This window comes from Stenella coeruleoalba (genome assembly GCF_951394435.1).
Source record: "Stenella coeruleoalba genome assembly, chromosome: 14".
Taxonomy (NCBI): Eukaryota; Metazoa; Chordata; class Mammalia; order Artiodactyla; family Delphinidae; genus Stenella; species Stenella coeruleoalba.
In genome coordinates, this window is record NC_137160.1 from 61,484,583 (window position 1) to 61,497,313 (window position 12,731).

The 12,731-nt window shown below is 47.1% G+C and overlaps 1 protein-coding gene across 16 annotated transcripts in view; it reads left to right on the top strand.

The window, feature by feature from the left end:
* Positions 1-12,731, top strand: part of PRELID3A (PRELI domain containing 3A) — a 101,081-nt gene that overhangs the window by 20,700 nt on the left and 67,650 nt on the right. For 15 of the 16 annotated variants that reach the window (XR_013831444.1, XR_013831445.1, XM_079943545.1 and 12 more), the window contains exon 1: positions 5,488-5,692. The exons of the other annotated variant lie outside the window; for it this stretch is intronic. Coding sequence is in view for 13 of the 15 variants with exons in the window: in XM_079943545.1 (XP_079799671.1) it covers positions 5,661-5,692 (32 nt within the window). In the remaining 2 variants the exon portion in view is untranslated. Of the gene's footprint in view, positions 1-5,487; positions 5,693-12,731 lie in introns of those variants that run through there. 16 annotated transcript variants of the gene reach the window in all.

The window sequence follows — 12,731 nt, forward strand, 5'->3', positions numbered from 1 at the left end:
GGTTCGAGCCCCGGTATGGGAAGATCCCACATGCCGCGGAGCAACTGAGCCCGTGAGCCACAGCTACTGAGTCTGCGCGTCTGGAGCCTGTGCTCCGTGGAGAGGCCGCGATAGTAAGCGGCCCATGCACCGCGATGAAGAGTGGCTCCCGCTCGCCGCAACTAGAGAAAGCCCTCGCACAGAAACAAAGACCCAACACAGCATAAATAAATAAATAAATTTATTTAAAAAAAAAAAGAAAACTTTCAAGTATCACAGGCTGGTCTGGATTTTTTTTCCTCTTAAATGATGTTACTGTTGTTAATCTATAACAATGCTAATTATTTTCTATAAGGTGAAGCTGATGTGGTATTTTCCGTCTGTGGTCATGACTTGTGCTGCTGTTCCTGGTAATGTGCCTCAAGTAAAGGAATCTAAAGACACAATATTAATATCTCCTACATAACAACGAATAAGAGAATGCATTACAACATCAAACCCTAACGATGCAAGTTTCATGAATGACAGTAGCAGAACATTTAGAATATTCCTAGTCACCACTTTACTTGGTAGTGATCAAACATTTTTCTAAAACTGTTGGTCACAGTAGTGCACAAAAATCATAAAGTTCCTAGATTTTTCCTAGTTGTATCTTCTCGAGAGAAAACTGATGATTGTTTTGGACACCAGGCCCCTTGGTCATAAGCCATCTTTGCAATGCCAGAGGCATAATGGGAATTGGATAGAATTAAAGTGCCCAGAAACAGAAATAAGGAGGAAAAGTTAGACTACTTATTGTAGAGACTTACTTCAGGAATTGTATTTAAGGGTTGGGAAGAGGAATTAATTACATAGAAGCATATACCATAGAAAGTAAAAGGTCACAGAGATATACTGTTTTAATAAAACATGAGAATATCTTGGCTGTGTTGAGGTTCAGGATAGTTCTGACTCTGGTTAGAGAACTGTCTCTGGATAACAATAATATTCCTACAGAGGATCTTGGAAGATCTAGATGCTGATGGTGCCGGCTGGAATCCTGCCCTCCTGCCCTCTTGTGCTAACTGCATGGAGGGTTGAGGAATCCCTGTAAGTCAGATCTTCATGATCATTGTATTTCAGGGTCAATTAAACATCAGAGCCTAATGAAGAATATCCATGACAGTGGGAAAGGAACGTCTCCAAAAGTTCTTCAAAACTCCTTACCTGCTGGGAGATTGATTTTCTATCTAAATTAAAAAGCTCTTCTGGTACAGCAGTTTTCAAACTTATTTATTTTTAGCAGCAGACTCTTGTAAAAGTGAAATTTTGACACCGAATCTCAATATATAAAATGTGAATAGATTAACAAAAAAGACTAGGACCACTGGTTGAAAAGCCTCTCAATTTACCCCACAGGTGACCCACAAAGGCACTAGGGTTTCCTAAACTCGACCAGGTGGCTCTGTAGTGGTGACAACAGATGGAGCCCCACCCACCCTGGCCAACCTGCTCCCAGGTTCATGATGCCCTTGGAGTCATCCTTGACTCACTGAACAAGCACTTATCTGGAGCTCACTGTTTGCCAGGTACTGGGACCGAGCGTGGGCACACAGAAATGAGCCAGGCCTGGTCCCATCCCAGAGCTCAGTCTAGTGCAGGACGCCTTTCCAAACTCCAGAGTGCTGTGATTGCCTTGGCTGCTCATTAACAATGCCTGTTCCTGGGCCTCACCCCAGAGATAACAATTCAAAAGCTAAGAGAGAGGTTGAGCCTAGACACATGCTTCCTTAATAAGCATAATCTGGTGAGAGAGACAGAAACACAAACTGGTGCAGTAATTCTAAAACAATGTGCTGAGAGTAACGATGGAGGTATCGGGAGCAGCCGCAGGAGGACGAGGGTGCCGAGGACCACCCCAGGGTACGGCCAAACAGAGCTCTGGAGGGGGTGTGGCAGGATGATGGGACACTGCTCTGAGGGGCCAGCTAGGGAGCTGTGCAGGAACCTGGAGAGGGTGGTGCTGGATGGAGCCAGGTCAGGAGTCAGCAGGGACGGTGACAGCAATACTAACCACAGTCATGTACTCTGTCCTCATTAATTCCCACAAGTCCCAAAGGACTTTGTTTTTTTACTAGTAGCGTTCCCATGTCAAGGATGATGATACTGACATTTGGAGAGGTTAGCAATTTGCAGAATGGGAGCCAGGACTGGAACCCAGGTTTGTTCCTCTTCAAACCCATGCCTTCAGCTACAACTATTAAATCGTATTGGCTCTTAATGCGGAAGAAGTAAGGGATTAAAACAATCTAGAAGAGGTAAATCCCAAAGGACTTGATGATTGTTTGGATGTAGGGGTCTGGGTCTAGCTTGGGGCACCTGGGTGATGCCAGGGACCTGGGCAGTGAATCCTAGGAGAGGAGTCTGTTTAAGGTGGGAGATGCGTGGCCATGATGCGTTTGAAGTAGGACCTAGAGAACACCCCGTGGGCAACTGGAAAGATGGGTAGGAATGAGATGGAGAGGCAGGCTGGGGACTTAGTGGAAACCAGGACACTCAGTGAATCACTCAGGGAGCAGGTGTAGAGGGGGAAGAACAGAGAGGGAAGAGGCGTGTATCCTGGGAAGGACCAGTACAGAGGATGCAGAGGGAGCAGAGGTCCCAGGAGAGAAAGCCCAATACTTTTCATGCAGCACAGAGGCCCAGGGGAGGGGGACAGAACAGCACCCGTTGGACTGGAAGTGCGATGGTTACTGATGACTAATGAGAGGTTTCGGGAGCCCGTTCCAGCCTGCGGTGGAATACATAGCAGTAAAGGAGCGGGAAGAGCAGTTGCGGACTCTTGCTTTGAAAGGTTTAGATGTGAAGTGGGGCACAGCTCCCAAGATGCTGTGTGGTGGGGCCAGGGGTCTCCATTTCTAACAGGCTCCCGAGCAGTTCTGCTGCTCCTGGACCAGACTTGGTGGAACAGAGTGAGTGAAACGGTGGTCTTTGACCAACAATGGAGGTAGCAGTATAGGACTTGAAGCCAGGTGTGACGTTCATCTGTGTTCAACAGTCATTGATTTATTGTGTGCCTATTAGGTTTCTGACTCTGGAAGTAACAAGGATAATGATAACCTAGTTCCTGCTGGTCATAACACGTGGTGGTAAAGTCTCAGATGCAAGTACGTAGAAGTAGTGATGGAACCACAGAGGTGCTGACACCTGAGCCGGGCTTGGCCGCTGGGACCCAACAGCTGTGTGTGAGATGGCTTTGAAGGCGAGGCGGGTGCAGGTCACAGTGAGCCTGAAGGCCACCCTCACTGCACTCCTGCCCTCAGGCCCCAGCTCCACCACTAAGTAGTGTCTCTACAGAGATGTTTCCTGGCTAGGGTCTTGGTTTCCCCACAAACTCTCACTGCAGTGTCTTCTGACTGTCACCATCGGCCCAATTTCTTCAGCCTCGTGGTCAATCGTGTTTGTGGAAAATGCTGATTGTAAATGATGATGCTGTTTTTTTAAAAAACTTTTTTTTTCAGTGGTTTGAGAGACGGCAATTTATTTATTTATTTATTTTTGGCTGCATTGGGTCTTCATTGCTGTGCGCGGGCTTTTCTCTACTTGCGGTGAGTGGGGGCTACTCTTCATTGCAGTACACAGGCTTCTCATTGCGGTGGCTTCTCTTGTTGCGCGGCATGAGCTATAGGCACAAGGGTTTCAGTAGTTGTGGCATGTAGCCTCAGTAGTTGTGGCTCGCAGGCTCTAGAGCGCAGGCTCAGTAGTTGTGGCACACGGGCTTAGTTGCTCCACAGTATGTGGGATCTTCCCGGACCAGGGCTCGAACTTGTGTCCCCTGCGTTGGCAGGCAGATTCTTAACCACTGTGACACCAGGGAAGTCCAATGATGATGCTTTTTAAAGCCAGAATGACAGCACTGAGCTCAGAGCCCAGCACAGGGCGTGTTCCATAGCTGGCCACAACGGCCAGTCACTGCAGCATGGCTGTGGGGGACTCATCTCAGCTCTGCCCTCAGAGTGTGATCACTCAGCGCACTTTTACACCTCCTCAAACCCCAGTCTGCTCGCTAATAAAATGGGCAGCAGCGCTGACATGGGAAGGTCGCCGTGAGGTTAGAGCACAGGTGGCAAAGGTGGAGTGTGTGGAGCGTGGAGATGGTGGGGCCAGGGTCCTAGCCCAGGTCTTTGGGCTGCTTCTGCTCTGTCCCCACTTCACTGACTCATCGCAGAGGTAGGCTCGGGATGACTGCTCGCTGTGGGTGTTGCGCTGGGTGCTGCCCTTACACCCCAGCTCTTTCTGCAGAGGGTCACCCTCTTCTCAAACTAGCATCTCGCTTCTCTGCATTTGAACTGTATTTGTAGAAGTGCAGGGTAAATACAAATCTAGAGTAAAAATGATTTTTCCCGAGTGCAAAAGGGAAAGGGTCTCTCCTTTACCCTTTCTTAGAGCATCTACTCTAAAACACTTCTAAGTTGTCTTTTTGAGATCTATTTAAATGTTTTTATTTATTTTTAATTAAAAAAAAGTATTTTTGGCTGCTTTGGATCCTTGTTGCTGCGCGCGGGCTTTCTCTAGTTGCGGCGAGCAGGGGCTACTCTTCGTTGCGCTGCCTGTGCTTCTCATTGCAGTGGCTTCTCTCGTTGCAGAGCATGGGCTCTAGGCATGCGGGCTCAGTAGTTGAAACATGAGGGCCCTAGAGCGTGCGGGCTTCAGTAGTTGTGGCGCATGGGCTCAGTAGTTGTGGCTTGCAGGCTCTAGAGTGCAGGATTAGTAGTTGTGGCGTACGGGCTTAATTGCTCTGAGGCATGTGGGATCTTCCTGGACCAGGGCTCGAATCCATGTCCCCTGAGTTGGCAGGCGGATTCTTAATCACTGCGCCACCAGCAAAGTCCTATGTAAATGTTTTCAAAGGCTAAGTAGGCCTTTGGCCAGCTGAACAACCCAGGAATGTTTTTTCTCAGGGACTTGGGAGCCATCCTTTTGAAACATTAGCCTAACTTACAGGGAGCACCTGGCTTCAGGCTGCAACCCTACCTCCTATGGGAATGAGAAATATATTTCTCCTTTGGACAAAGACAAGTAGTGAACCCAAGTGGTCACTCCAATTGCCGGGTGAACTTAGGATGAGCTCTGACAAGCGGTGCCGTCAGTGCTCTCACTTGACATCCGGGTCTCGAGGGTCGCACCTGCCTGGCTACATAAAGGGTTGGATTTCGTGGGGTCTTCGAACCACACAGCGGACTGCCTGCGAGGGGCCTCACGTTCTGGTTTAAGGCCGTTCCACACCGGCTGCTTCCTCCCTCCCGCCCCCCAACTCCGCGGAGAGACTTGTCGGGCTGGTGGGACACACTGTTCCTTATCCTTCCCAACAGTGGGAAGCGGCGTGGCTGGAAGGAGCTTTGGGAGAATTTGGACCACCTGACCAGTAAGAACGAGCCCCGCCCCCATCTCCGCAGCGGCGCCAGGGGCCCCGCCCCGCCACGTAGTCCGTGCCTGCGGCCGGCACAGCTACTGCCAGTCCCTTCCGCGCAGCCGTGGTGCCGCCGCTCTCGTGATGGGCGGGCGCCCAGTCCCGACCCGCCCACTCCCTAAACGCCCCACACACCGCGTCCACACGCCCCGCCCCCCGCGGAGCGGAGCATCCCGGGCCTGGAGCTTCCCTGGGCCTGGAGCACCCCGCGCCGGGCTCTGCGTGGGCGACGATGAGGGTCTGGAGCTCGGAGCATGTGTTCGGGTGAGCCGGCTGCGGCCGCAGTGAGTCCAGACTGGCCTGGGCCTGGGCCGTGTCCTCCGGGAGGGCGGGCTCTGTCCCTCGTTGGGCCGCGCTGCGGGCAGTGACCTGCAAGGGCCCGGGGTCGGGGGACCGCGTCTTCGCCTCCGCCGGCCTGGCCTCACCTCGCGCGGGGCTGTCACAAGGGGCGGGGGCGGGACCCGCCGAGTGGCTGATCACGGCCTCCAGAGGGAGCCGGCGTGGGCATGTGGGGGCTTTGGCCCTGAATGCACTGTGGGCACTGGAAAGCCTCCAGCTGATTAAAAGTGCCCTCGTGACCTAGGCGGTATCTTTTCTTGTCACTTCATCTGTGACACTCTGAGCTCATTCTTTCATAGTTTTTAAAGGAACTAAGATTTTTAAATTCCTTGATCTCACTTAGAACAGCATTTCGTTTTTTAATTTAAAAAATACTGCATGAAATAGAATTGTCATCCTTTGAACTTTTCATGTAAAATTATAATGAAAATTTATCAGTGGGTTAAAAACCTCCGAAATTATTTTAATGAAATCTTTAGACTTGATGGGATCCAATTTTAGTGTTGATTTTTGTACAACCTGCAACCTGCAGAAAAATCTCATCTGGGGTTCCATTCCCAGACTTACTCCAGAGATTTTCTCAGTTCTCCCAAAGATGGGACATGCCGGGCACCATCTGGATGCAGAGGGGACAGGTTAAGTTCCTGCAGATGGTGAATGCCCAGGCTGTGCAGCTCAGGCCAGGACTGCCCTACAAATTCAGGAAATGTTGGTCGACAAGCAGAAGTGAATTGTCAGCTGTGAAAAGTCACTATTGATAATATTCACCCATTTAAATCATACAATTCAACGACTTTTAGTAAATTTACATAGTTGTACAACATCTCCATAGTCCAGTTGTAGAACATTTCCTCATCCTACAAAGACCCTTCATGCCCGTCTGCAGTCACTGTCCACTCCTCGCCCCAGCCAGATCAGTATCTGCTTCCTGTTTCTATGGATTTGCCTTTTCTGGACATTTCACATAAATGCAATCATACACCAAACCGTCTTCTGTGTCTGGCTGCTTTCAGTTAGCATGATTGTTGAGGTTCATCCGTGTGGTAGTGTGCATCCTTGCTTCAACCCTCACTTCATTCATTTTGTGTCCCTGGCACATAGTAGGTGCTCAGTGAGGGACCAAGGAATATCCTGGGGAGCAGATGTCCTTTGAAATGAGGGCGACTGTCCACCAGAGAAATTCCCATCAACCCCTGAGCTCCTGTGGACTGGGCACAGATCTCCTCCCATTGATTTTTAAAAGCCGAGCGCCATGATGAGAATTGACAAATGTGGAAGACCGCTGGGGGGAGGTCACGCAGCTGCCAGAGCGGGTGACATGATGCTGTGTGGCAGCATCACATCTGCAGGACGGTACAGATTTGGAAGCCTGGCTTTCTAGCTGAGCTTACCATGGAGTTTTCCCCTTGCTTAGTCCCTTGAAATCCCTGATTTTTTTCCTCTGAGGATTACACACCTTTTTCTTTCTATACTTGTTTTTTTTTTATATGTTTGTTGAATATTTGATTGGAAATAATAAATTTACTCTTGAAAGGCCAAAAATAATCAGGCACAAAGACTTAAAAAAAGTTTTTTATTGCAATACAGTTGATTTACAATGTTGTATTAGTCCCCCCCACCCCCTGCCGCACGACAGACATGTGGGATCTTAGTTCCCTGACCAGGGCTCAAACTGCTCCCCTGCTGTAGAAGCATGGAGTCTCAACCACTGGACCACCAGGGAAGTCCAACAATGTTGTATTTGTTTTAGGTGTACTGCAAAGTGATTCAGATTATATATATATATATACACACACACACACACACACACACACACTCTTTTTTAGATTCTTTTCCATTATAGGTTATTACAAGATACTGAGTATAGTTCCCTGTGCTATACACAGGTCCTTGTTGGTTATGTATTTTATATATAGCAGTGTGTATATTTTAATTCCCAACTCCTAATTTAATTCCCTCCCTTCCCCCTTTGGTAATTGTAAGTTTGTTTTCTATGTCTGTGAGTCTATTTCTGTTTTGTAAGTAAGTTCATTTGTGTCATTTTTTTAAGATTCCACATATAAGCAATATCATATGATACTTGTCTTTGCTTGACTTTTACTTCACTTGGTATGATAATCTCCAGGTCCATCCATGTTGCTGCAAATGACATTACTTCATTCTTTTTTATAGCTGAATATTATTCCATCCTGTATGTATACCACATCTTCTTTATCCGTTCATCATTAGATGGACATTCAGGTTGCTTCCATATCTTGGCTATTGTAAATAGTGCTGCAGTGAACGTTGGGGTGCATGTATCTTTTAGAATTATAATTTTCTCTGGATATATGCCCAGGAATGGTATTGCAGGATCATATGGCTACTCTATTTTTAGTTTTTTGAGGAACGTCCCTACTGTTTTCCATAGTGGCTGCACCAATTTACATTTGCACAAACAGTGTAAGAGGGTTCCCTTTTCTCCACACCCTCTCCAGCATTTGTTATTTGTAGACTTTTTAATGATGGTCTCTCTGACTGGTGTGAGGTGGTACCTCATTGTAGTTTTTTTTTTTTTCTCATTGTAGTTTTGATTTACATTTCTCTAAGGATTAGCAATGTTGACCATCTTTTCATGTGCCTATTGGCCATCTGTGTGTCTTCTTTGGAGAAATGTCTATTTAGGTCTTCTGCTCATTTTTGGATTGGGTTTTTTGTTGTTGTTGTTGTTACTGAGCTGTATGAGCTGTTTGTATATTTTGGAAATTAATCAGTTGCATCCTTTGCAAAATTTTCTCCCATTCCGTAGGTTGTCTTTTTGTTTCATTTTGTTTCCTTTGCTGGGGCACGAAAACTTTTGAGTCAAGTTTTCCTCCATTGTTCACACACCAAGTTTTCCTCCATTGTTCACACACCGAAGAAACCCTGGGCACTGGAGATCAGACAGAGCTGAGAGCAGTATAAACTCCCACAGAAATGGAGAACCCTTTGGTTTAAAGTAGATGAAATAGTAGTGGAAAATATAGGACCGAAATAGAAACATATAGAAAGGGGCACTTAAAAATTAACAGGCTGGTAAATGCAGGTTTGTAAATCCCATCCTTACAGCATTGACTGAGGTTTCAGGTGGGCTATAACAAAATCTTTAATAACAGCCAGTATGAGTAGATTCCCAGCAGTCAAGGCTGTATACTACTTGGATTCCAGCAGCTCCCAGGAGAGGTCTCTAGTAGGCAGTGTCCCTCTCAGGGAAGTAAGGAGGAGAGGCTGCCCTAAAGCAGGCTTGCTCTGTGGCCAGGAGGAGGGAACCCCGTCCCTTTTTAAATAAGAGAAATGGAATGTTACAGGTAGGAGGTGAAGTGCCCACTGTCCCCTCCTAGTGCTGTTCCCTCCTCTCTCTCACAGGCGGTCATGATTGTGAACCTGGTGGGTAGCCTCCCGAAGGTATATGTTCCATAAACAAAATGTAGTATTTGTTTTTTTAAAATAGAAATCACTGGCACCATCTTGTACAGATCTTTTCAGTTTCTCTTTCTTCTCAACAATGTGTTCCTGAGATCTGTGCGTGTGTGTGTGTGTGTGTGTATCTATTTGAGATCTGTGTGTATACATGTACACATACACATTTGTATCTCAGCTGTATAGTATTCCAATATTCCATTTATTCCATAAAGAATATGTCACCATTTTTTCTTTCTCTTATTGAAGGGACATTGTTTCCCCCTTATTACAAATCATGTTGTGGTGACCACTCCTGTGTATATTTCTGGGTCAGTTAATCAAGGGCATTTACTTAGGCCAGAAATCCTCAAACTCATCAGCAGTAGGACCTCTTTACACTCTTACAAAATATTGGGGACCCAAACAGTGTTTGTTTATGTGGGTTAAATCTACTAATATTTACCATATTAGAAATTAAAACTGATAAATTTTAAGATATTTATTAATTTATTAAAATTAACAGTAATAAACCCATTACATTAACATAAATAACATTTCTTAAATTTAAAAAACCTGTAGTTTCCAAAACCCCTCAAAGTAGTAAGAGTGGCACTGTTTTGTTTATTTTTTCCCAATTTCTATAATGTCGGGCTGCATAGACACTGTTTTTTATTGTCAACAGATTTTATTTTTTTTAATTTTTTATTTTATTAAAAAATAATTTAATTAATTAATTTATTTTTTGGCTGTGTTGGGTCTTCGTTGCGGCACGCGGAATCTTCCTTGCAGCATGTGGGATCTTTCATTGCAGCACCCAAGCTTCTCTCTAGTGGCACATGGGCTCCAGAGCGTGTGGGCTTTGTAGGTGCGTCACGTGAGCTCTAGTTGAGGCACACAGGCTCAGTAATTGTGGTGCGCAGGCTTAGTTGCCCCGTTGCACGTGGGATCTTAGTTCTCTGACCAGGGATCAAACCCGTGTCCCCTGCATTGGAAGGCAGATTCTTTACCACTGGACTACCAGGGAGGTCCCTGCATGGACACTAACTTGATGGTCCTGTCGGCTTCTGCATTCAGTGTTTGCAGTCTGTTGTTTTGGTTGAAGTAAATGATTAAAATCCAGCCTCACACTATATGTGAGTAAAACCTAGTTGGCAAAGGTATTTCAAAAGTCTTTAAAAATAGTCGTAGCTGTTCTTTGCTATTGCAACGAAACAAGCAGTAATTTCTCAAATTAATTGCAGTGTAAAATCTGACACCACGAGGACCAGAGTAATGGCCCGTCTCGTACTTTGAATGAGTCCTTCTCCCATGTGATCTGTGACGTCTCGCACTGGTCACTTGGCTGTGTGGGTCACCGGGTACAGTGTGGGGCAAGCAGCAGGCCCATGGTAGTGATACAAGTTTTCTAAAATTCCAGTTTTCACTTAGAAGCTCAAGTTTTATCTTTGACAGCAAATGCCATCAGGTGTTTTCCTCCGAGTGACAGGCTCACTTCATTAATCTTTGAGAAAATGCCTGTCCGACACCCACGTCTGAGTGACCACAGTTTGTGGTCAGTAGTTTCAAGGAGAAGTGGTGGCTGGGGAAGCACAGTAGCTGAGCTGCCACCCCTGTGGCCACCAGTGCTTCCCGACCAGCAAGGCCTCCCGCATCCTTTCTGTGCCCTCACTCAGAACCAGGGATCCAGGTGTAATAAAATGAGTCCTTTTACTTTCTCATCAGGGATGGGCCCTGAGTGCACAGCTCAGCAGTGACCACCATGCAGCCTTGACCCGGCCGTCACTCCTGGGGAGAGGCTGGCAGTCTGTGGTCTGACTCGGGCTCCTGCAGCTTTGGCTGATGTCGTGCAGCCAGAAGGGCAGGCCCTCCCAGCAGCACCCAGGCTCCTGGAGGGGCCAGAGAGCCCAGCTTTGCGGGCCTTGCTCCAAGAACCACTGGGCTGGCCCAGGGTCTCTTGGGGTCTGAGCACTTTTCCTTCATCCTTTTTTTTTTAAAACATATATTTATTTTATTTCATTTCATTTCCATTCCATTCCATTTTATTTTATTTTTTTATTTCATCACGCTGGGTCTTAGTTGTGGCAGGTGGGCTTTCTTTTTTTTTAAATAAATTTATTTATTTATGGTTGTGTTGGGTCTTCATTGCTGCACGCGGGCTTTCTCTAGTTGCGGCACGTGGGGGCTACTCTTTGTTGCAGTGCGTGGGCTTTTCATTGCGGTGCCTATTTTGTTGCAGAGCACGGGCTCTAGGTGCATGGGCTTCAGTAGTTGTGGCATGCGAGCTCAGTAGTTGTGGCTCACAGGCTCTAGAGCACAGGCCCAGTAGTTGTGGCTCATGAGCTTAGTTGCTCCGTGGCATGTGGGACCTTCCCAGACCAGGGCTTGAACCTGTGTCCCCTGCATTGGCAGATGGATTCTTACCCACTGCACCACCAGGGAATTCCCCACATGGGCTTTCTTAGTTGCAGCTCACGGGCTCCTCAGCTGTGCCCCGCAGGCCCCTTAATTGTGGCATGTGAACTCCCAGCCGCAGCATGTGGGATCCAGTTCCCTGACCACGGATAGAACCTGGGCCCCCTGCATTGGGAGAGCAGGGTCCTCACCACTGTGCCACCAGGGAAGTCCCTCCAATTTTTTTTTTTGGACTCATTATTATGCACATTATGCAAGAGTGGAGACTGGAATAATGAGTGCAGTGCCCTTCTGCAGGCTAACAGTTCCTCTCACAGATGTCTGGTCTCATACGCCCCCATTCCCTGCTCCTTCCCCTGGGTTGTTGTAGGCAGGTCCCAGGCACCCTGTGTCCTCACCCTATTCTGCCTAAAGTAATGATTTTTATGGGAACTACTCTGGGGAACTTGACTTACAAAGCTCACAGCTTATTTCACTGGGCAGCCCCCATCCCCCGCCTCTGCTCTCATGAGTATCTGGATTCTCCCTCCTTCCGCAGAGTTGTCGACTGTGCCCCTGACAGTTCTTTTACTGAGAAGAAAGGCTCCCTGTCCACTGCAGAGTGATCAGGACCAGCTTCATCTCTGCTTCTTTGGAGCTGGTGGACATGTTAGTGCGGTGACACGATTCCATGGCTTGAAAAAGCATTCCTTTGTTAAAGAGCGGGGCTTCTGGACCTGACAGTGCAGAGGCCGTGGGTGTGACAGAAAGACTGTGGAGTAGGGGCTGGGAGACCCAGCTCTAGTCTGCGTCTCATTGCTAGCTTTTTGACCCGGGATGAGCGTTTTATGAGGATAAAGTAAATTCATGGTCAATAAGTTATATTTAAAAAGGACATCAAAGATGAAACAAAAACCTTCAATATATTCATAATCTTTGATGTTTAATTTAGTAATTCCATTCTAGAAATTTATCCTAAGGAAAAAGACATATATTGAAAGGCTGGTGTGAACCAGTTTTCCCTGCTGCCTTCATTGTACAGTGAAGGTTGGACGCGATCAAAATAATCTGCCAGAGGAGATTGGTTCAAGATGGCAGAGTAGAAGGATGTGTGCTCACTCCTTCTTGTGAGAGCACCGGAATCACAACTAAC